The 25,049-nt window shown below is 51.3% G+C and overlaps 1 protein-coding gene across 1 annotated transcript; it reads right to left on the reverse strand.

Annotated features, from left to right (window-relative positions):
• Positions 1-24,597, reverse strand: Irs2 (insulin receptor substrate 2). The gene is made up of 2 exons (XM_052751635.1): positions 20,489-24,597; positions 1-2,362 (listed from the first exon to the last, which is right to left on the reverse strand). The coding sequence occupies exons 1-2, from the start codon at positions 24,486-24,488 to the stop codon at positions 2,358-2,360; spliced, it is 4,005 nt and encodes a 1,334-aa protein (XP_052607595.1). The 5' UTR covers positions 24,489-24,597; the 3' UTR covers positions 1-2,357.
• Positions 24,598-25,049: the final 452 nt, after the last annotated feature.

Consider the following 25,049-nt stretch of genomic DNA (forward strand, 5'->3'; position numbering starts at 1 on the left):
TTCATTTCATAAATAATGTATTTTATTTTATTGCATATGGCTATTAAGGAGGGCATCCATGGTCAATACAGACTAAATACAGCACACTAATCTACTCCAGTTTATCCTCGTCTTCAGCGGCATCACGTGACCCCTATATACAGCATGTACAGCGGAAGACGACAGGGCGGGCAGGTCTCTTGTTGAAACACAATAGCGAGAAATATATTTAACATCTTGGTAATCCTGAAACAACATGTACCCAAAGAAAACACTGTTTAATAACTGTTAAAAGTTTATATAGCAAAAAATAGTTTAAATTTAAGATTAAGTCAGGCAAAATGTACAAAGACCCAATACACAGCACGAAGTGTGGCCAGCGTAACACTCACACATTTTGGTTCCATTCTGTAAACTAAATTGAGGATGTAAATATTGCATATGCCTGCTCTTCTTGAAATGTACAGGATGAGGGGAATTTAGTGTACTCTCGTTTAGCTCATTCTGGCCACAGCAGGGACGTGTGCCATCTGTGTCCTTTGGTGACCGCGCCGGAACACAGAGGGCGCGTCACATCTGCTTAAGTGTGCTGTCGTCATTGTCGGCTGATGGCCCTCCTGTCCCTGGGGGTTGAGTTACGAAGCAAACACGATGCAGGTTCCTAGACCCAACACGCGTTAAACGTTTCTGGGGACTCTTGAGCATCTCGATAAAGTACAGCACACACCCAAATGGACCTTCACTCGAGTGCTGTGTGCCCCGTGCACTGCTGTGATGTGTAACTACAGGAAGGTAAACCTTGGGAATTCGCGAGGGGTGCGGGCCAATTTACATTCAACTTTGTCTTGCAATCCAGCCCTCTTCTACAAGCTCAGCACAGAAGCGGGAAGACAGCTGCACTGCTGTTAAATATATTTTTAAGACATGGAATTTTTTGGTCATCCTCTAAAAAGCCTCTTCCTACCAATGTATTATTCTATAGTGATATATATCTATATACTTATATATATATATATATATATATATATTCTCCCAAACAAAAACAAAATGACAATAAAAAATTAAACCAGCAACTCACATTTCCAAGCATTAGTGTAGCCTCTACAGGACTATGAAGGAGACAGGCACTGGGGGGTGGGAGGGTGGGGGGGGGGGGGGGCGGGGGAGGCAGGGTCTCCAGCCCTGTGATGGAGCAGCAAGGTGACAGATATTCTGCTGGCAAGCTCAGCCCTTCTAGGTGACACACGAAACAATTCCACAACACTGACATCTTCAGAACACTGAAAACAGAACCAGGGTAGTCTCTGTCAAGAACTGTTGACAGGCGTGTAGGGAGAGAGGCGGGTTTTCCTCTTCTGCCATTAACAGGACAACGGCTGGAATGCCTCCCCTCCTGTTCAGGGCAGGCTTGTTGGCCAACAAAGCAACACTATGTCAGAGATAATATCTTTAAAAAAAAAAAAAAACAACAAAATTTGCCAAACCCAAACCAGCCTTGAGCTTTGAGCATGCCTACACTGAGTTTTTGGTTCAAGGAACTCGAGCTAAGGTTCAGACAGGAGGCTTGTGGGCAGGAGAAAAGGCTTTTACCATCTGAAGTACTTGCATGAACATCTACAGAGAAGAGTCAAGAAACCCGTTAAAGGTACAGAGATCTACCCTTCCCTACCCCTACCCCCAAAGACGGCTGACGATTTCCAAAAGGAGGCTGCTCCAGTCACATTCAGGAATTACTAGGATTAATCCGTCTTCGAGTCCAATCCCATGGAGAATGAATTGTCAGTCCCACACCGGGCTCTGTGCATAAGTAAACATTTGCAGGTACCTGGACTGGAATCCACACCCACTTATCAGAGAGACGGAGGTCAGCATGTGACACACTGGGGCAGAGCTGCCCTGAACCCTGCCAAACAATTCGGCTTCACCTTGAACTGAGGTAGGACTGTGGTAGTTTTGACCATAAGCCAGTAAATACCAGATTTGACCACTTTCATGGGTATTGTAGCATCTCCTTGCATGCTGAGGGATTAATCCACTTTGCCAAAATGAAAGTAACAGAGAACTGACAAGGATGGCCAGGATCAACGAAGGCCAATGGGAACGTCCAATCTCCTGGAGTGTACTCCATCAACTCATTTGTTCACAAACAAAACAAAACGCAACACAAACAGTGTGGTGGCAACGAGTGCCCCGTGTGGGAACAGGCGAGAGAGGGGGCCTTGCCTCTTGGTTCCTTATCTAATACAATTCACAGAAGTCTCAAAATGTAGAGTTGCTCCCGTTGAAAGGAAAGTGAGCAGCGTTGGTTGGAAACATGCTAAGCATCTCCTTCAAATGGATTCGGAGTTCCGTGTGATGGTGATGGAGCCGGCAGCATTTCACTCTGAAAAAAAAAAAAAAAAGATCAGATAACTGGTGAGCCATGCTCCTGGGACCACAGCAACCCGAGAGCTCCCCCAAACCCATGGACCTGAATTTGGGATTTGGGCCTCTCCCTAGAAATGAGGCACTAGGGAGATGTAAATTCAAGATGGCTGTCCTGGAGATGGGGCAGCAGGGTGCACTCAGATCCCCCTGTACATAGGTGAGAAACGTCTTCCCCCACACACTCTGCCAAGCAGTCCAGCAAAGAAGTCACAGGGGATGGGCAGGGTTCTGGCCTTCATGACAAGCATCTGTGCTGGAGGGACCGGCCTGCCTCCCCAGGCACTGGGGATGAATGACAGCCCCCGCACACCTCACTGATCTGCTGCGGGGCTGTGCCACCACTGTCAACCTCTGACTGCTCCAGGGAAGAAGGGCGGCCTGGAGTCCACTCTTCGGCCCCAGGAAACTGCCTGTCACCTCCCCTCTTCTTAACAAGACCCAGACTTGGGCAGGGTGATACAATGTATGGAACGTGTCTGCTGTGAGGTCAAACACTCCGAGAGTCCACAGATGATTTTAAAACTAATACAGGGACCGCACACCTTTCATCCCAGCCCTCGGGAGGCAGAGGGAGGAGGATCTCTGTGAGTTCGAGGCCAGCCTGGTCTACAGCGCGAGATCCAGGACAGGCGCAAAGCTACACAGAGAAACCCTGTCTGGAAAAACCACGCCCTAAACTTGAAAGTTCTCACAGCCACAGGCCCGCTGTCACATGGCTCTCAGCACACCTCTTAGCCTGTACACATCTCCTGAAGCACCAAAGCTACCAACTCCCCTGCTGAGCTGAGTGGCAGGAAGACTATCATGTGGTCATGTGACCCAGCTGCACCTGTTTTCCCCTCCCATGCAGGGTCAGCACACCTCTACCACCAGTCTCCACTCTTAGTGTGTAAAGTCCCTGTTTACCTCTGTGTGTGTGTGTGTGTGTGTGTGTGTGTGTGTGTACGTATACACTTATGTTCTTTCGTCAATGGACTGCATAACTTGGAAAACTGATGTTACATCATGATGACCCTGCCTTTTTATCTTCCAAGTTCCTTGGCTTTTAAAATAAACTGACACACTAACTTTACATCACTCATGATGATAGCAACAAGGCTGCACTGGGTCTTCAACTGGTCAGACCTTTTCTCTCTTAGCTCTAATATCATCATACAGCCAGACACACCTCTAACATCGAAGGGAATTCTAACCTTTGACTCTTGAATCTCATTCTCTACTGAGAGAGGGGGTGTGCGTGTGCGTGTGGTCTTGAGTTCACAGGGTTGACTCAACAGGAGGGATGTTTGCAGTGTGCCCTGAAGCTGAAAAGAAGCCCCTAAGGAACACCCAGCACAAACAAGACGTGTGGCTACTCTCCAGCAAAGCACAGATCTGTGCAAACGGAGCAAACACCCCAACTCTTCTGCCTCCCCCGAGAACGTGACACTTGGAGGCTGTGCAACCTCACGGCTGCTTGTTTTGTAAGCTTTACGTTCTTTCAACAACTAGGAGATACACATTATGCAAATGAAGTCGACAGACACTGAATTCAGTATTTCCTCCTAAGGAAAAGGTCGGCCATCTAGGTCCTGCCTTGACCATTGATCACTGTGATTTTTTTCATCCCAAGAGACTCCAGGGTACAGTGGCACCTGGCTTCTGGCACACCTTAACAAGCAGGGCCCAAGTTTCACAACAAAATGACAGCATCTTGTCACTCAGGTGACCCTAAACCAGTGAAACTCCTACAGGAGAACACCAATCAAGGTCACTTATTTCTACATAACACTGAGGGAGAGGAAGCCGAACCCACGATCTTAGAAGGAGCTCTGGGAGTCCCTCCATGTCCCCACTTCAACACGGGTGTGTTCAAGGGCCAGTGAGGGCTGCACTTTCTTAGGGATGCCATGTGGCCGAGGCATCCAACCCCAAGCATCAGGTCTTTGGGAGCACATATCGAGTGAAACTGTATTTAAGGACAAAGATTAAGTTGAGAAGAAGGAAGACTCTCATTCACCATGCATGGTCCTTTCAATATGATTCTTTTTGAATTCTATCCTCGAGTAAGGTCTCTTCATCCAAAAACAGTATTCTTACAGGAACATGAACGAGTGCCCAGCACATGCGCAACAGGACAGGGAGATGAGACAGCACCACAGCCAGCTGAGACCGGTGTGCTCAGGATGGGCGCATCCCACATTTTCTCTCTCTCACACACACACACACCAGGGCAGTACAAGGTGATGGAATTTGTCTGCTGTGAGGCCGAACACTCCTACAGTCTACAGATGATCATAATACTAGTATGGGGACCTCAGGACTCCTTGAGGATCATGGGACTTCAACTTTAGTGTGTCTACACACTGACAGAACCACCGTTACCAATAGTTCCTTAAGACAAGTCTTGAGGTGGCCACAGTGCTGACAGAGACAGTGTGAGAGACCCGGGGAACCTCTAAAATATAAACAGGATGAGCCATCAGAAGCGATCCTGGGGGTGGGGGGAGCTGCAGAAACAGGGAACCAAGGGGACTCTGGGAGCCTCACTGGACCTACATGTTGTAGAAATTTAACTATGTAAAGATCTGCTACATTTGTTTCTGCTGTGGACTATTTAACTGTGTAAAGGTGTGCCACATTTGTTTAATGATATAAGGATGTGATTTGTTTAATGATATAAGGATGTGTTTAACTATGTAAAGATGTGTTTAACTATGTAAAGATGTGTTGCTGTTTCACCTTGCCTGCCTAAGGTACCTGACTGGTCTAAGAAAAAGCTGAACAGCCAATAGCTGGGCAGGAGAGGATTAGGCTGAACCAGCAGGCAGAGAAAATGAGGAGAGAATGAGGGAGAAAGAGAAGCACACGCCTCAAAGCCAGGCAGCTGCCAGGCAGTAATGAAAATAGGATGTACAGAAGGAAAGAAAGGTAAAAAGCCCTGAGGTTAAAATGTAGATGAAGAGAAATAGGATAATTTAAGTTATAAGAGATAGCAAGAAATAGAAGCTAAGATAAGGCCAAGTGTTCATAACTAGTAAGTCTCCATGTCTTGATTTGGGAGCTGGTTGGTGGCCACAAAGTCTGCTGCACCCACTCCATGGAGCCCTAAAACTGGGAAGTACCACTGAAGAAGGAAGTAGAGAAAGGAACTTCCACTTGTCTATCCTTATGAAAAGAAGGCCTAAGACTGAAGCTGGATATCTTTACATCAACGTCCAAAACACCTTTCTCCAGTGTGAGCAGGCAGCAAAATCTATGTTGCACATGCTGGCCACAGCCCTGACCTACCATGCCTGAGGAGGGCCACATTCAGGAGGCTGGCCCAGGCCTGGGGTTTAGACACCTAAGATCAGGCCTCTGCCCTCACCAACCCTTTCCAGTCCATCAGGAGAGGAACCAGAGCTGGGAACTGACCCGGGTGGAAAGGAGGATGTGTGCCCTCTGCGTGTGAACCAGGATGCGTGTGCCCCATGCCTTTCTGTTTACTTTGACTGGGCTGGTTCATGTAGAATACAAGGAAGGAAAGTATTTTCTAACCCTGCTAATCTGACATCCCCCAACCTTAAATATTTATAGTTCCTAAGGACAAGATGCCAGTATACATTTATTTATTCATTACCTATGTCAAATCCACTAGAGGCAACCCAAGGATGATTAATTTATGGCCACTCTGCTCTGCATGTGCCTTCAGAAGGGAGAAACTTGGCGCTGCCCAGTCCCAGTGGTAAAACAGAAACCCAGGAAGATCCTGCACTGCACACAGGACAGACCCACAAACCCCTGTCCTGCGCTTGGCGGTAGCTCATACTGAGACCGGAGTCACAGGATTTGAAATCTCCTTGCAATTCTACACCCAAATCCATAAGATCATAGACGAACCCTGCAAAGTAGCAAGTGCCTGGAGCCACGAAAAGCAGACAGGTAGCAACAATGAAAGCCATTAACAAAGCAACTTCCGTCCGTTTGCTGTGCCACAGAGCCCAGCTAATGCTTTACCTCAGCCATCACCGGTGACTTATGTCACTGATACGCACCACGTGGGACACAGTCCCTGAGGACGAACCTTCAGGTCACCTTTTCCCAGGGCAAAAAGAATTCAGGGAGTCCCAGTGGCTCCACCTCCAAAGACTCTGCTCAGATCTCAGGAGAAGAGCAGACGGAGGGAAGAGAGAGGACAGGGGACCGAGGTCGAGACAGAGACAGACACACTGCTGAAAGTCCAGGGAGAAGGTCTTCACACTTCGTGGGACAAGTAGCAAAACAAGGAAGTCCCATTCCACTACCCAGTTGAGCACCAACCCCAGAGTCTGTTAGCAAGAAATAAGACAGACATAGGGGCACCTGAGTCAGATGGACTTCCGCTGGGATGTCTCCTGAGACGCTGGGTTTCGCATGTTTGACATCAAGGCCTTTCACACGTCCATGTTCAAGATCCCAGGCATATACCCGGGTCAGGACAGCTCTGCCCTGGGGAGCTCAGGCTCTGTCTCCAGACCTCTGCAAGCCCTTCTCTCCCATGAAGAGCCACACACAGACCCTCACTTGGAGCCCCAGGGAGGTTCTGTGAACAGCAGAGAAGAGCAGGTGTGGACTCCCTACCGCATTCAGGGCTCTGAATCACTAGTGCTATTTAGATGAATATTGATTTGCATGACAAAAGAAAACCGGAGGCCACGCACTTTGTTTTCTAGTAGCAAACCAAATTAAGGAAGAAATGAGCCCTTTGGTGAGGTCCCATAACCTTCAAGCCCATCTCAATGCCCAGTTTAGGCTTTTTATTTAAAGACAGAACTAGTTGGGAAAACAGGCTTTTCAGTTGGAAGAGAAATTCCTAGAAAAATATGCCTGATAATTTAGTATCTTCTTACTTTGCTAAGAGCATTTAAAAAAAAAAAAAAAGTCAGGTTGGGTGTGATAACAAAGCCGCCAGAGATTCTAAGAAAAGCAAACGGTTACTTAACCTTTCATCTAAATTGGAAAAAATCATTTACAAGGAAAACATGGATGGTTAAGCTCCCTGTGACGACCTGCTTGAGAGTCCGACTTTCTTTCCCGTGAGCTCTCACTTCCACCGACAATTAAAATCCTTTCATTTTGAATGCTTGTTATTAAACAAACGCCCTACCTTCGAGTCGACACTTGCTAATGACACAATCAATCCCAGACGGGAGATGAAGCCGCGTAGCTTTCTCAAGGCTGGAGCCATCTGCCCTTTACGCAGCTTAATCCTTCAAGGAAGACAGCCTCTTAATGGCCCAGCCACAGTGTGCTCAGAGGCCTCCCAGCCTGTGAAGTACCCCACTTTAAACTTTCTCTACACACCCAAAGCTTCGCCCATGGGAACCTGCCAGCTCAGCCTTGGCGGCTTTTACAAGCCAAGGTTTCAATGGCTGTTTCCTAATGTGGGCATCGAGCAACCTTCTCCCTGACAGGAACCCTCAGCTGCCGGCAGGTGCAGATCCAACGCCACAGGGCCAAGCTGTTTTCATGTTCCAGCCCAGGGCCCTGGGAGTCCAGTCGTCTGCATCCTAGGGGACCCTTTCTCTCAAACTAGGACACTCTAATCCCAGGTTAAAACCAGAGGGAGAAGTCAGAGTGATGAGGCCTCCTGAGCGAGCCGGAGGCAACTTCTCCCCAGTGTTGTCAAATGGGAGGCCCCTCTGGCCCCCGGGACAGATGTTTGGGGCCCAGCGGGAGTGAGGGAATAAGGAGAGTCCACCCAAGCCCTGTCTCCTCTTCTGCTCTGAACCATTTGTTCGGTTTTGTTTTGTAAGAGAGGAGGCTTACGGTAGGATGCTATGGGGCACACTTACAGAGTAGAAAGGTTACCAGAAGTGGATCAACCAGCTCCCTGCTGTCTCCTCCTGTAGTTACATTTGGTAGCAAGAGCAGCTAAAGGTTACTCGTTTTAAAACAAAAACAATACTCCCTAATAAAACTGTCATACGTTGAAGGTTCCAAAGAGCCATCTGCCCTATGTACTGGCTTCTTTGTGTCTGCCCCTCTTCCCTCTCCACACTTAACCCACCCCATGACAACCAGGTTCATGGAGCTCTCTGCTCTTTGTACATTTAACCTGGATGCTTTGTTTTTTAAGAGTCTACGTATGAGATCATGCAAATTTTTTCATGGGCTTTTTATTGAACTCTCTTCAAAGGACATTAAATACCATACTAGTGTCTGATCCTATGTAATGAGTAAGACTAGGTGATATACACATGCCTTGAGAAACCAGCTTGCTTGCTAGACTGCATGTGACCATGTCCTTCTGGCCTTCACGTCTTCTCCACTCAGGACAATGTTCCTTAGTCAAGCTAAGTTCAACTAACAACAACAACAACAACAGACACCCTTACAGCTTACACCACTTCTCGGAGCAGAAAAGATAAATACAACCTCCAAAAGGAAACCTGAAGGTGGTGTCTCAGATACCTACAGAGGGGAACACTCTCCATCTCACAAAGGAGGATGGTGCACAGCAGGGGCCGGCCGTATTTCTGTAAATAAAGTCTTACTGGATCACAGCCACTGTCACTCACCTAGCACAGCTGAGTAGCTATGACAACCAAGCACTGTCCAATCCCTCACAGAACCAGCCCGCCAACCCTTCAAAGGCACATGAACCCACCAACATTTAACACGAGAAGACACAGGCAGGTTTGTCAAAATAGCTCCACACATTTTCCACCTGTGTGTTACACCTGAGACTAACCGATACCTCTGGAAATTATCTGCAAGCTTACGCTCTTCAGAAATGCAATACTGTCTGCTAAAGGCCAAGCTATCCTCTTACGGACCCTGCGAGTCATAAGACTGAGTGTGAAGCCAGCACTCTTTAGACCCAGGCTCTCTGGCTTCTTACAGCACAGCCCGGCACACAATCCATCTGGTCACCTCCAAACGCAAGTTTTGTGGATACTCAGCTTCACAAAGAGAAACTGACACCTACCTCACCTGCAATTCATAATCAATCCAAATCTCTGTTAGGTCGCTTGAACATGTGATTCCAAGGGCTACACTTCCATAGCTGGTACATGAACTAGCATTAAAATGGCAGGTATCGCCGGGCGGTGGTGGCGCACGCCTTTAATCCCAGCACTCGGGAGGCAGAGCCAGGCGGATCTCTGTGAGTTCGAGGCCAGCCTGGACTACCAAGTGAGTTCCAGGAAAGGCGCAAAGCTACACAGAGAAACCCTGTCTTGAAAAAATGAAAAAAAAAAAAAAAAAAAAATGGCAGGTATCTTCTAAGGATACCCTTTTTCAGATGTAGGCACATTTCTGTATGATGCTTACACAGATGTAAAAACTATGCTTTATGTACACTATAAAAATGCTTACAATTGGAGTTAGAAAACCTATTTTTTCCCTGTCAAATTATGGAGAAGTAGAATAAATATTCAGAGCAGATTCATGTACTTTCCTTCAACTGATAGCCAATCCGCTTGGGAGATATGAGGGCTCATACTGATTGTCGAGTTGATAGGATCTATAACCTCTGGGGCATGTCTGAGAAGAAATTTCTAGATTGGGTTAACAGAGCTGGGAAGCCCCACCCACCCAGAAGCCTGCACAGCTTTCCCTGGTTCAACAGGATGCATGCTTGGGAGGCGTCAGGTTACAATAGCCAGAGTTAGACTCAAGGTGGACTGAGGACCATGGCCACCATCAACCAGGTGATTTCTCAGCTAGGTCAGCCACACCCACTCCTGAAGATAGGGATATTCTCTCCCTACCTCAGCTCCCCGCCAACCCCTGTATCACAGTGAAACTATCAAAGGAGATTTTATATAGAAACCATAATGACTACAAACAAAACATACATGAATATTGATTTTCTACATCAAGGAGCCCATGCTTCTGGCGTGACTCACACTCTGTGGCCAGACTCCTTCACATTAGTCATGAAGGCATGCAGCCACATGCCATGTTTTAAACTACAAAGACTTCTTCAGACCCTGGGGCCCTGAGCTTGCTGAGGAAGGCTGGCTCTTCTGGCTGTTTGGAGAGTCACAGGAGTAGGGCAAAGGGGACCTGCTGTCACAGCCCCATCCCCCTAAGATGCTTCCAGGAACAATACAAACAAGGCCGGTTTCTGGCAGCCGATGGACCACTGGGAAGCACTTGGAACTATGCGCGGGCAGGCAGGGCCTAGCAAAAGGAGAACCAGCTCAGTTGACAGCATGAATGTAGTGGGGAAGGGGAACTCCTGCTGGAGGTAACTCCAGGCCCCCCGAAAGCTAAGAGCCTCGGAAGGCCAGGGCGTCTCTGCCTCCCTGCTCTCCTCAAACCCTGACAGACAGAACCAAGTCAAAACGTACTGTATACCACCATGTGGCACAGCACCCAGCTAACACAGCAGCTGCCCTTCCCTGCCTCCCTCTAGCCCCCCGCTGGCACATGGGTCAGCCAATGCCACATGATCCACCGGGACTCTGGCAGCACACGTGCTCTAGGTGACCCAAGCCCTCAAGTCCGTATGGACCACACTTTCAGAAAGACAACTTCAGCCCAGGCAGAGCCTCTTCTAGCCACCCACATTAGGGCACTAAGGCCCAGGGTCAGAGAGACAGGGCCAAGGCTCCTGGTGACAGAGGATGAAAAGCTGGGCTGCGGGTACAGACAAAGCCAACCCTCCTGGATAGCTAGATAGACCCCAAACAATGGTCTATTGGAGCCCAGGGGCAGACATCCTATGAACTCCCGTCTCCTGCCAAGCCCTCTGCGCCAGCTGGAAGGGGCCACTCAAAAGAAGGAAACCCAGCAGCACCCAGGCACCGCCCCTCAGAATGAAGGTCTGCAGGGAGACGGTCCCCATCTCACTGTCAGATGGGATGAACTATGAAAGGATGCTGGAGGGATGGGGACGAAGAGGTGCCGCAGAGTGAGAAGGCCTCTTTCAGGAGAGTGCCCTCGGGAACGCCAGCTTATACATGGATCTGCCTATGAAGAATTTCCTATGTGTATACACTTGGGAAATTCAGTTTACATGAACCATGGTAGAGAATTTTCCCCCTCGATTTCCCTTGGAAAGCAGCAAGTTATGCCTTGGCCTCCAGGAGGATGGCAAACCACGGAGGTAAACAGAGGGATGAGCCTCACACCTAGCTTGCCAGGGCGGACAGTGCCCTGAGGCATTGCCTCTACAATAACTCGTTAAAGTGGAATTCAGCAGCGTGAGGCTGAACCACTCCCAAACACCAGCAAGTGTTTAAAACCACGCGTGTTGCTGGCCGGACACATCCATTATGCATGTTCCGCACACCAACAGGCCGGAAGAACTCCAAGCTCACACTGGCCATCCTCCGCTCCATACTCACGGCAAGGCAAGCCAGGTCTCCACATCCAGAATAGCATCCGACGTGACCTCCAGAGCCTCCCATACCCACTGTGCACCACAGTCCTCAGCAGCTCCACTTCTGACCTCGTCACACAAAACCAGCTTCTCAGTGGTACTCTTTAATCCACCACTGTGGTGAACCCCGCTTGATGCTCCTGCTTTATTTGTACACGTTTAAAATCCAGCAGAGTCATCTCAATCTACTTCTAAGATTTCTCACCCCACATCACTATTTCTCCATCTGCCAGGGCTGGGCAGCCAAGATCCTGAGCAGGGGTGAGGGTAGGGCAGTGGCCCAGGGGGGCCTAACCCAGGGGAGAAGAGAAGAGAGGATCCTCCTGCTTCTCTGACAACTAAGAAGGCAGAGGACACCAGGGTCACTGCAGTGACAGCTGGTTTCCCCGGCATGCGCTCAATTACAGAGAGGCACAGGGCCGTGCTCAGGGAATCCACACGTACCATACTTGGAAAAGTCTTCTATGTTTGTGATAGCAAGAGCTCTTCACAGCATGCCAGAAGATGGAAAATGGAGTCCCCAGTTTTTACGACCAACTTCATAATTAAATACAGCTAGAAGCTACTTTAGCAAAAAAGTGTTTCCTTCTCATATAAGCCCACAAAGTAAGTAAAAACAGGGTAAAGCCTGACATATTAGCTGTGTGTGCACGCGCGCGTGAGTGAGTGCATGTGTGCGCGCGCGCGTGCGTGTGTGTGTGTGTGTGTGTGTGTGTGTGTGTCTCAGGTTGGCTCAGAGTCCAGCCTCGTTCTGCCTAATCTATCCCATCCCCCAACGCTGAAGGAACAGAGATAAGCTGCTGTTGTAGACTTTCAGCCACTTGTGATTCCAGGAACAGCAGAGACTCCCCAGGCAGCACCCCCACCCCCATGAGGAGGGTAATCACCTATGAACATGCGGGCAGCCCACCCCGCAGGTGCCAGCTGTCCCCTCAGGCAAGAAGTACTTCTCTGGACCGTCCGGGAGAATCAGAACTGAGATAAGGATGACACAGCTCGGCAGGGGCTGCTTAATTACACAAGACCCCTGGCCTTAGCCCCAATTCTTCCTCTATTTAAACCCAACACACAAGTCGGTGCCCCAAGATGGACCCGTGGTCACAAGATGCCCGGAACCATTCCTCCTCTATTGACGGAGTACGTCTCTCTTTGCCTCTTTAACTGACTTACAGAGACAGTGGCTGGGACTGGTCTGTTAGGGCAGCCAGAGTCCATCTTCTGTCCTAAAATTTCTGTGTCTAGAGAGTGCTCCACAGACCCATGATGGCTGAGATGGTCAGCTTTGAACCCGACGCTCCCTTGAACCTGGAGAAGCTGCCTTGGTTCTGGTTTGCTTGTCCTGTGGAAGTCTCCTTCCATCAGCCTGCTCTGGGCACACACTGCTGGTGATGGCAGGCTCCTGGCCCAGGGCTGCCATCAGCTAGTGAGAAGGAATCCTCTTCTATGATGGAGCCAGCATAAGCAAGACAATCACCTAGGGCACTAGGCCTTCCAACGCTCTCCTACAGTTTTAACTCTGAGCATCTAATGAATTCTTGGTGTGTTCTGCCTAAGTATTCTTTTATAATCACACCACCTCTGAAGGGGGGCAGCTTGTGTCCAATTCAATTTGAATGAAATCCATTTGTCATCATGTAAAAATCTAGCTAAATGATTTTCCCCACACCTTTTTTTAAAGGACCTTAAGAACATTAAGACCCCATGGAATACTTGGTCCCAAAAAAGATAACCACCTCAGCAACAGATGATTAGCCACTAACTGGTTGGTCCTGAGGCTAATTCTGAATTGGTGTTTCCAAATCTACTCATCATTAACTGAGTTAATGACTCATCTCTTTGGAAGCTGCTAACGGGCTGTGAGAGGTATATGATATTCCAGGGATAGGACACAGAGACTGAGACTATTAACCCAGCCTGCATCACTGGTCAGCAGGGCTGATTCTGTCCTGAAGGGCAAAGGCTTCAGGGTTGCCAGGTAGCCTCAGCCTTCACATTGAACTAGCCTAGAAACATTTCTTCTTAACAACATTCTCCCCTCCCCCTGTCTGTTGTGTGAGCCATCTTCTCACTAGGCACTTTGCTTTTCTCCCTCCAATACATCCTTGTCTCTACCCAAGCTGTTCCCTGAACGGGCTGCAACAGCAGAGGGGCTGGTGGGATCTGCTGTGCATGCTCAGCTGCTCTGTTATCCACAGGAGCGGGCTGACCCCAGGAGGGACTTAAGCACAGTGCTCAGAAGTGCACCCAAGGCATGCCAGCCTCTGGACCACCTTCTCAATGCTCTCCTGGTGGTACTTCATAACTACTCTACCCTAGCTAAATCTGATCTTGAATCATTGTTGAGCAGTGGCTCCCACTCTGGCTCTGTGTCCTCAGATGCACTTCTGGAGCCCCCGCCCCCCATCCCCTACTGTTCTCACACTGAGCTGAAGGGGCTTAATGTAAGTGGATGCTAAACTGAGTCGGCCTGGAGAGATGGCTCAGCTCTTAAGAGCATTGGCTACTCCTTCAGAAGACCTGGGTTGGATTCCCAGCACCCACAGTGGCTCACAACCCTCTGTAACTCCAGTTCCATGGGATCGGATGCTCTCTTCTGGCCTCCTTGGTCGGCAGGCACACACACATATGGTGCACAGACATAAACAGACATAAATACAGGCAATGCGCCCATACACATAGATGCTGATTCTGCATATATCATAAGATGCATGAATGTCACATGACATTATACTTACAGAAATAAAAACACCATATGCAAAAAAGGTTTGAATTTCGCCCACTGTGCCCTGTGAAGCTACCGTTCAGTACTGCTCAGAATACGTTTCTTTTTCATCACACCCAACAGGTAGAATTCTTTCAGCATCATATTGTGTTTACCACGTTTTTGGACTGTTAATAGTACACTTTGATCCCTGAAGATGGCCTGAGTTAAGTCCACAGAATGAGTAGAGAAATCTCGTGTCGTAGTAATAAATATTAAAACACTACACTGTGACCACGTGGAAAAAGCAGAGTCACCCCAATGCCAACATGTGGCTTTTGAAGCGATAATGAAAACGGTATTCCAGGATGAACTATAGAGCTTACATTTACGCTTTGAAAAAACCCCAAACTTAAATACCATGATAAATCACTAGGAATTATACCAACTCTCTATAGAGTAAAAGAATAGAGGATCAATATTCTTGAGGTGACTGTATAAAGATTTGAATGTCCTCAGAAAATACAGATGCATTCAAATCTCAATTAGGAAGAAAGGAAAAAAAAGAACTATGGGTTTTGGGGAAAAAAAAAACCAGTATGGGAACACAGATACCAGCTCTAAACAAGTGTTTCTGGAAAACCTGATGTTTTTTAAAATAAATATTAAAAGACTTGGTACTTAAAGTTCATGTAAAGGTTTATCTTTAAGATATATTGTGGATCCAAACGTTTGACCCAATTTCAGTAAATGTACAAGAAGAAATATTTTGCAAATGTCATTGCATAAATACCACACAAGAAAGTGGGACAGTGTTTAAATCATTTGTCTGCTCTTTTTTAGCACGTCTTTGGACAAATAACTATGACTGTGTAAAACTCAGTACTTTTTCTAGTTTAGCAGAAAAAGAAATTGCAATTATTAAATGGACTGCTTTATCATCCATACACAGTCTGTGTATTTTAACCCAACTCTATTTCGGCATTCTAACACAATGAATTCAATTAAGACTGCCAAGCCCAGGAGTGTCTGGCACATTCTGTACCCAGCAAGCAGCTCCTGGTGTGCAGCTTGCTTCCCTGTCTATTCCAACTTTCTTCTGCATGTGTTACTTCAGGGCACCCTCCGTATGAGCCCAGGAAACTACCCACAAAAGACCAGTGGCCACCACTGACCCCAGCATCCCCTACCAGCTCCTTCCAGAAACACACTGGCATCTACCCTCCGGGTGCCACCCACCTCAACTAAACCCTTCAACTACGCCCCTTCCCCCTGCAGTCTTGACTGATAAATTCAGACCAATGAAAATAAAGAGCATTCTGTTTAGATCAGGAAAGCACTGCTGCCACAAAACCCATAGCCGGATAACTAACACAACCTTTGTAGCAGGTCAGTACTAAAATGGCAACATTAAAATGCTTGGCACATCTTGCATGAAAACATACACTTTTTGTGCTGGTGTAGGGAGACTGAAGAGACTCCACCCCTACCACAGTTCTCTAGGCAAAGAGGCTGAATCTGGAGCTGAGCTCCCCTCTGAGTCAAAGTGGCCCCCACCCTAATTGACAATGTAGGTAGAAGAATAAAGTTACATTTTCCCTTAAGTTTTCAAGGTGAGCGGAAAACATTCAGTTCTGTACTATCCAATGCCCCCCTCCCAAAACTAAATAAAAAGCTGGCTGGCTTGCCAGATCTGATAGCGAAGTTACCTAGCTCTCAGAATATGCTTCCAGAGAAAGATGTTAACAGGAATCTAACAGAACGCCTTTATGCCCAGCTGCTGCTATGAAAATTGCTCTTTTGGGGTGAAGAGCAAAGAATCCAGCATGTTGCTATCCTACAAACAGACGGCACAGATCTGAAATCAAAACTTCAGGAGTGACCCCCAAGTTAAGTCAACAAACAGAACTGAATCCCTGCTGAACTCCGGCTAATTAAACTCTAAAGTCTGAGGGCTTGGCTGTTCGTTAGAGCTTCCAGCATTAAGAGTCCATTTTTAAAATGTATATTCTAATTACACATCCTCATCTTGTCAACAGCTTTTAATACCTGAGCACATCACAGACAGGAATGTAAAGCGCGCTTTGAAGCCAGGGCAGACAGCAGGCCTGTTTTTCTTAATTGTTCTGCTACTATGTAATTGGAACCTCTACATTGTTACTTTCATTTTTTCCCCCTTTCTGGAACAAATCTTGTTTGGTTTTGCTGTTCTCCTCTCGCACTGCTCTAAGGCTGGGCTACCACCTGGCTTTACGGAATTCTTAAAGAGCGGAGGTGGGTTTCTCAGAGCCCCGAGCACAACCAACGACGTGTCAGGGAAGGTAAGCATTTAAGAAGGCTTTGTCGCCGGGCGGTGGTGGCGCACGCCTTTAATCCCAGCACTCGGGAGGCAGAGCCAGGCGGATCTCTGTGAGTTCGAGGCCAGCCTGGGCTACCAAGTGAGTCCCAGGAAAGGCGCAAAGCTACACAGAGAAACCCTGTCTCGAAAAACCAAAAAAAAAAAAAAAAAAAAAAAAAAAAAAAGAAGGCTTTGTCTCCACTCCCAGACTACTGAGTTTGGGTTGTCTTTATTAAGTTTTAATTCAAGAGCACTCATTTCCAAAAGTCCCTTCGCGGCGGCGGCCCACATTCCTGACCGTACAGAACTGCTGTTTTCCTCACGCTCCCTCTGGAAGGGCTTAGGACACTCTTCTTTTCATGTCTCTGTGACCCAGCAGGGGAAGGACCGGAATCAACTGTTCTGTAGACAACACAGCCAGAAGCGCGGGTCTGTGGCTCTCTGGAGGAGATTAGCAACCAGAAACCCGGCTTCCTCGCTCCGCCCTCCTCCTTTCTCACTTCTGTAAAGGCTTTTCTCTCAATAAAGGAAGCAGAACTGGCCACGTGATTTTCATTCACCAAAGCCAGGGTGTTTTCCTTAGCACTTCAGCTGCCTGGGCCTTAGGAGGTGAGAGCCACCCTGCATAGCACTACCTCAGCCCCCAGAAACTACGCCTAGAAGGGCACCCACCAAGGCTGGCAAAGCTACTGTGCCGACTCAGGGATCAAACACTTCCAAAGGCAGAACTTTCTAGACTAAATCAAGACACACACACACACACACACACACACACACACACACACACCCCACCCCACCCCCAGCTCCTTTGGAAACACCTCATTTATCTGACAACCTTGTTAGAGAAGGATGTGTGGATAGTCTTTTGAGCAAACAGAACTAAATATAAATGCTTCCACAGTACTTATCTATCCAATCAGCCTCTTCACCATCAGAAACTAACAGAATGAAAATCCCTCTATGGAGGAAAACTAACATTTTAAGGAGCACACCAATCTATAATCCTATTGTCAATAATGTGCATACTTTTATAAGGAATTTTAAAACACAGTTAATCCAATTAATTTCCAGTTCCCAAACAAGATAATTCTGACAGATTAATCAAACTACATACATATACACATACCTGGGGTTTACCAGCTTCTTAATAAGGAGTGTTTAAAACCCACCCCCATTCCCAATTCAACTGCAATCGACTATGTAATACTGCCAGGACTTTATGTCTGAATTACTTATGTACTACATACTACCCGGGTTGAGCTAAATTATTCCCTGTTTGTGTAACTAATGGGGTCTGTCCAGGAGAGTATGAGTGAGTAGCTTGGGGCAGAAGCACAGGGCACTGCTAAGAGCCTGGGCACAGCTTGGTAAGTGGCAAGGACATTCTGCAGTTGAGTTTCACACTCCTGCTTCTAGCCTGGCTTCTACAAATCACCCTCTCAAAGCACACTGCTCTACAGAGAACTTTTCCTCTGTGCACACCACCAATTTCTACCTTTTCAGTGGTCCTCTGTGGCTGAACCGACATCAAGGGCTCAGCTCTGTGAGGGAAGATTGCTCGTTCACCGCCCCCCCCCCCCCATGCTGCTCTCTGTTCAAGTCAATTTGCTAGAAATCTAATTTGGCATACATGCCTCCCTTTGAACATGTGGCTTTGGCACAATAGATGAATTGTAGTTATCTGTTCTTCCTGTAAAATACCCCTTTTTAGAAAGGAGTTTAGCATAATATCCACAGAATTCAGAATAACAGTAACCAAGATGTCTCCTGTAGGAAGAACTGTTTGGATTTCACATGTGTGAATCCTGCAGACTGACTGGAATTTTATCCTGGTGGAAACCCTACGCAGGACTAGATGAACCAGGTGTCTAAACAAACTCAACCCCTGCGCATCAGCATTCTTTCTAATCTGCCAGTGAATCCTTTTTTGAATGGAGTGACTGTACCACAGTCTTCAGGCTTCAAAGTTTAGACTTCAGTCTGGGTTTTCCCAAAGGTGGAGACCACCCACCCAACCCCAACTGCCTGTTTACCCACCCCCTCTGCCAGGGGCACAGAAGTTGCTAAATAAGTGTGTGCGTGTGTGTGTGTGTGTGTGTGTGTAGGGGGGTGTAGGGGTGTGTGGGGGCTGACAGACTTTCCCATTCAGTCACACCCTGCCGTGTTTGGATGGCCTGTGGCTTAGTTGATTCTCAACTCCCTAGCATTAGAAATTTTGTACTATTTAATAAAGCTTTGACAAAATGACCTTCACCTGAGAGAGTGACCATGGAGGAGACACTTTGCCAACTTCTAGTTGATTTAATTAGATGTTGAAGCACTGTACTAATGGTAATTCTTGGAGACTCCTCTTCCTCTGCTCCAGTTGTAATTATAATAATAAAAGAATTAGTTTTTCATCCATCACCTTAGAATAATGGCATTTCCCCCAAGCTATAAGCCTGAAGCCTATGAATTAACAGCCCCAAATATACTAGAAAACACAGTCTGAATATAGATCGCATTCGATTGCTCCGGTTACTCTAAGAACCGAAAATGTACAGCTCTCTGTGAAACAGACCACCACCTTGCTTCCAAATCACACCAACCGGCTCCACCGTGGCCCCCAGTCTGTCCTGCCAGCAACCCCATATAGAAACCCAGGCAAGATGAAGAAGAGCAGAAATCAACACTGCAGCCCCCGACTCCTCTTACACTCCAGCCGTTCTGACACACAGGAGGCGTTGTCAGCTGTACAGCAAGCCCAGCTCTATGCTGGTGGATATTTGATAATTGGGGAGGAGACTGTGCTGGGCGTCCTCCAGTCCCACTGTTTCTGGAAAAGACCTGCACTTCAATCCCTGATCCTGAAACATGGCTGAGTGTTACCGCCTGGGGTGCTCTGAGAAGCCCAGCCCATCCTGTCCCTATGCCAACCCTATTCCTTGTTCCACCCAGCCCACGAGGGCCTTCCAGTGGCTCCTGAGTTCCCAAACCTCCCCAGGGATTTACATCAACAGCTCCAGCATTACCTGGGGGCTTATTAACAATGCCATTTTGCCAAGTCCCGGACCTACAGCACCAGAAATCCTGGGAGGTTTACTTCCCTAGTACCCACAGACAGGAAACCCTCCAGGAAACTCCCAGTTATGCTCAGGTGAGAACAGCTGCCATCAGGCTATGTAAGCCAAGCCACACTACTACCATTTCCCTCATGAGAACCATGGTGCCTCTGATGGACAAGCTTGTCACAGTCTACATGTGAACTTGAAATGACAGGTGGCTCCTACGAGCAGCCACCAAGACTCATGCTCACTTCCTGAGGGACTCTTGGATATGTTTTAATAAACCTCAGGGCTGGGCAGCAGTGACCTGGGGCCCAGCCACTCACACACAGAGACAGTGGCTGGTGCCTCTCAGCATCACCTGTGAAAATCTAAACAACTTTCCTCTGGAGTGACCACTCTGTAGAAACCCCACCCAGCCAGCAGACGGGAAGGGCAGGACCACACGGACCCAGGCAAGAGATGGCTGGCCCGAAAACAAGGTCAAATTCTCCTGCCCACAGGGAGGCATTAACTCTACTCAAAACCCAAGTCAATGTTCCTGACGAGCTCTTTGGAGAAAGACAACAATAACATGGCAGCCAAGGAACCACTGGGGTAGAGTGACATCCAAAGCCACCCAATACTCCACCCTCCCTCCCAGCCTCAAGGTCAAAGGACCTCACCTTTCACGACTGTGGCTTCCTTCAAGTGATGGGACAAGAAGTCGATGCTTGCGTAGGTGCTGGCAGAAGGCAAGGCTCCAGGGCCTGGGCCCCCACACACCCCGCTGGCGCCAGAGCTTCCGACGGAGCTGAGGAGCCCCCCAAGGCTACGGGTCCGGCCCCAGGAGCTCTTGTCTCCTGGCTGTGGATGCTGCGGCTGAGACGGCGACAAGGACCCCTGCTCATCACTCACATCAATGGCGATATAGTTGAGGCCGTTCTGGAAACCCACGGAGGTCTCTCTGCGCATGGGAGAACTGCTGCCTCCGGGACAGCCAATCAAAGCTCCGGGCTGACCTGGGTTCCACGGCCTAGCCTGCTGCGCCGGTGGCACAGCCGGCGAGGGCTGTGCCTGTCCTGGGGATGTGGGTGGCTCATCACTTCCTCCCAGGATGCCACTGCCTTCACTGCTTTTCCTGAGAGAGACGTTTTCCACAGAGGCCGAATTGTGGCGCTTGGAGTTGTGGGCGAAGGACGGGGACACCGGGGTGACGGTGGTGGTAGAGGAGAAGGTCTCTGAACTGTGGCGACGTCGCCCCCCCTGTGGGTCTGCACGGATGACCTTGGCACCCCGGTGGGGATCAGGGGGCTGGCTGACTTGAAGAAAGGCCTCTACCCCAGACACCTGATCCATGAGACTTAGGCGCTTCAAGCCCGATGTGGGACTTGCCACTCGGGCACCTTCGGGCTTTGGGGGTGCCGCAATAGGTTGTGGCGGGGTAGCAGCCACACCAAAGGCCATCTCGGTATAGTCACCATTATCCCCAGGCTCCGAGGACGTTGAGGGGCCAGCAGTAGTGGGGCCCTGGGAAGTGGCAGCGGGTGCTGGAGGCAGGCGGTAGAGCTCTCCTGGGGCAGGTGGCAGAGGCTGCTGCAGGGAAGAAGGGGAGGCCGAAGGACGTGGGGGCAGCGGTGGGTATGGGGATGAGACCTCGGGGGAGAGAAGGCCATCCATGGAGCCCACTGTATCCCCACTATGGGTACCAGGCTTAGGGGACTTGGGAGAACTGAAGTCCAAGTTCATATAGTCAGAGAGCGGGGAGCGCTGCCGGCTATCACTGCTGGTGCCCGGGGTACCCGAACCCAGGGACGAAGCAGGACTGCTGGCTGAAAGCAGCGAAGAGGATGACGCCGCCGATGCCAGTAGTGGGGGGGCAGGCGGGGACAGACGGGTACCCGCCTCCCCGAAGTCAATGTTAATGTACTCGCCGGGGCTCTTGGGCTCTGTGGGTAGAGGGTACTCTTGCATGCTAGGAAGGGTCTGCAGTCCCTCCAGCGATAAGCGTGTGGGTCTTACTGCCCGACAGCGCTGTCCCAGGAAGCCCTCAGGGCGGCCACCGCTACCACTCGGCCTCATGGGGGAAGGCACTGCTGAGTGATGAGGCTGGGTATGGCCACCCCCCACTGCCCCAAAGGTGCCAGCCAACTGGGAGGTCCCTGGGGTGGCCTGGGGTTCCAGCCTCTCCTCTTCCAAGATTCGCCCGACAGGGGAGCTCATGAGCACATACTGGTCACTGTCCCCACTGCAAGAATAGGGGGCCTTGTAAGAGCGGGGCAAAGAGCTGTAGCAGTGGCCAGGGACACCTTTGAGGCCCTCGCCGCCTCCGCGCAAAGCCGCTGAGAAGAAGTCAGGTGGCGTGCCCGCAGCGCCAGCCTCGCTGGGGGACATATTGAGGTAGTCCCCGTTGGGGAGCAGCTTTGGGTCTGCGTTCTCCATGGACAGCTTGGAGCCACACCACATTCGCATGTAGCCGCTATCTTCTGGGGAGCTCTCCGCTGGGGAGTTGGCTTTGTAGTTGTTGCCCCCGTTCACTGGGAAGGTCCTCCCTGGCCCTGAAGGGGGCGCTGGCACTGCTGCTCCCGGGGGCGGCAAGGCTGCTGCCGCCGACCTGGGCTGCAGGATCTGCTTGGGGGCAGATACACTGGTGGGGCTCATGGGCATGTAATCATCAGTCTTTCGGCTACTGGGGCCACCACTCCTGAGGGCCGCCCCAGGGGTCATGGGCATGTAGCCATCATCTGCCCCCAGGTTACTGCTGGAACTCTTGTGAGAGCCAATCTCAATGTCCCCATAGTCCTCTGGATAAGGGTGGTAGGTCAGTTTGGGAGAGGATGCCGGGAAAGATGGGCAGAGGCGACCTGAACTCCCAGAGAAGGTGGCCCGCATGAGAGTATACTCATCCAGGGAGGCAGAGGAAGGCTGGGGTACTGGCCTCTGCCGGGCAGGCGTGGTCAGGGAGTAAGTCCTCTTCCTCAGCCCTCTGTCCAGGTCCTGGGCCCCATCCCCAGAGACCCTACGGTAGGGGCGGCCACAGTGGCTCAGGGGTCTATCCATGCTCATGTACCCATAGAACTCGCCCCCACTGCCATCCCTAGCTGGCGGGGTCTCCGCGATTGATTCGGGCGTGTTGCTCCTGTGGCTACTGAAGGCTCTCAGGTCGCCAGGGCTGGAGCCATACTCGTCAAGGGACATGAAACCCGGGTCACTGGGGGAGCCGGACGCGGAGGCACTGCCGCTGGACGGACGCTGGCCTTGGGGGTGGTGCAGCGGATGAGGCAGATGCGGGTGGGGGCCGGGAGGGAGCGGGTAGGAGCCCGAGCCGTGCCCACTGCTGGAGGACAGGCTGCCGGGGCTGGTGGCTGCAGGCGGCGAGTGCGCCACGGGCATGGACATGGAGCGGCTGTGTTGCAGGGCGCCCCCTGCCGGCGCCAGCGTGACTTTGCTTGGCCGGCCTCCGCAGCCGGCGCTCAGGGTGTGCGAACGGCTCAGGGGCGCGCGCACCGGCCCGGGACTCAGGGGGCTGCCGGCCACCGACATCGGTCTACCTCCCGCCGTCCCGGCCCCGGCTGCCGCGCCTCCGCCGTCGCCCTCACTGGCCGTACGGACCCGACACGAGGTGCACTTGGCTGCTGGCGGGGTGGCCGCCAGGCTGTCGGTGCGCGAGCGGCGCACCAGGCCGGTCTGGCTAGGGGGCAGGTTGACCAGGTGGTGGTGGCGGCGCGCGCCCGGCACGCTGATGGGGTGCGTGGCCGACGACCCGGACGACTGGCTCTTGCTGCGAGGCCGGAACTCAAAGAGCTCCTTGAGCGCCTTCATGGCCTCCAGGATGGTCTCATGGATGTTCTGCGCCACCACCGAGTCGTCGGCTTGCATCCACAGCTCGCCGGGGCCGGTGACCGCCGAGCGGCCCACCTCGATGAAGAAGAAGCTGTCCGAGTGGCCGCAGCGGCGGATGTTCATAAGCTGCAGCGTCACCGACGGCTGCTCGCAATTGAGCTTCACGAAGCCGATGGTGCGCGCAGACAGGCATAGGCGGTATACACCCGTCAGGTTTTTGCTCTGGCCCAGACCCTTGGGCTTCAGGTTCACCTGCCACACCTCGCGGTAGACTGCCGTGGCGGGCGTTATGAGCCCGTAGTCATCGGAGCCAGCGGCGCCCGCCGAGCCGCCCAGGACGCCTGGGAGAGAGGCGCTGCAGGACCCGCCGGTGGCCGCGATGCCCGAGCCCCCATCGCCAGAGCGACCCTCGCTGACCAAGTCGGTGAGTGCGCGGTACCAGCCCTCCTGCTCCTGCTCGTTTTCCGCCGCCACGGCGAAGTACTCGTCCTTGGTGTAGAGGGCGATCAGGTACTTGTGCTTGGCGTCCGCGCGCTTGTTGATGTTCAGGCAGCAGTCGAGAGCGATCACTCGCTTCGGCGCGCCCGCCTTGCTCCTCCACTTCTTCTCGCTCTCGTAGTACTCCAGCCGCGGCGGCTGCGGTGGCGATCCCCCGGCCGCGGCTGCCTCGTCGCCGCCCGTGCCGGGGCCGCGCAGCACGAAGAAGCGCTTGTGGCCGTGCTTCTGCTTGCGCAGGTAGCCGCACTTGCGCACGCTGTGGTTGTTGTTGTTGTTGTTGTTGTTGAGGTTCGGGCCGTCCCCGCCCGCTGGCGCGGGGGGCCCAGGCAGGGGCGCGCTAGCCATCGCCGCTAGTTCAGGCCGCACCGCCCGGCTGGGCGCGCAGGGGATGGTGAGGGCCGAGGGGCGCGGGCGGGGGCGGCTCCCCGCCACCCGTCGCCCGGCCGCCCGGCCACGCGCGCGCGCGTCCCCCGGGCCCAAGCGGTGGGCTAGGAGGCGCGCGCGGCTCGCTGGCGCAGGGCCCTCCGCCGCTCGGAAGGATGCTCGGCGCGGGCGGTGGCCGCCCCCCGCTCCGACTGTCCGCGGCCGCTGCCTCCCGGGCTCTCGGGCGGCGCCCGGGGACTGGCTGGCTGGGCCGAGAGTCGGGGTCCCCGAGCCGCGGGGCCGAGCTTAGGACGCGCGCGGCCGGCCTGCTGCTGCCGTTCCGCGCTGCGCGACGCCGGGCTGCGTCCGGACACTCGGGGCCCACGCCGCCGCCACTCGGGCCGCTGCTGCTGCTTCTGCTGCTGCTGCTGCTGCTGCCGCCGCCAACGACGACCCGGGCTTGTCGCGGTCCCCGCCGCACAGTGAGTAACACATCGCGCACCGAGTGACTGAACTAAGAGCAAAACAACACGTGACTCTGCG

This window comes from Peromyscus californicus, unplaced genomic scaffold, assembly GCF_007827085.1.
Source record: "Peromyscus californicus insignis strain IS unplaced genomic scaffold, ASM782708v3 Scaffold_23__1_contigs__length_62951481, whole genome shotgun sequence".
NCBI lineage: Eukaryota > Metazoa > Chordata > Mammalia > Rodentia > Cricetidae > Peromyscus > Peromyscus californicus.

What these genes read in the sequence shown, in the direction of transcription:
- Irs2 (XM_052751635.1), bottom strand. Translation starts at nt 24,488, where the DNA reads ATGGCTAGCGCGCCCCTGCCTGGGCCCCCCGCGCCAGCGGGCGGGGAC.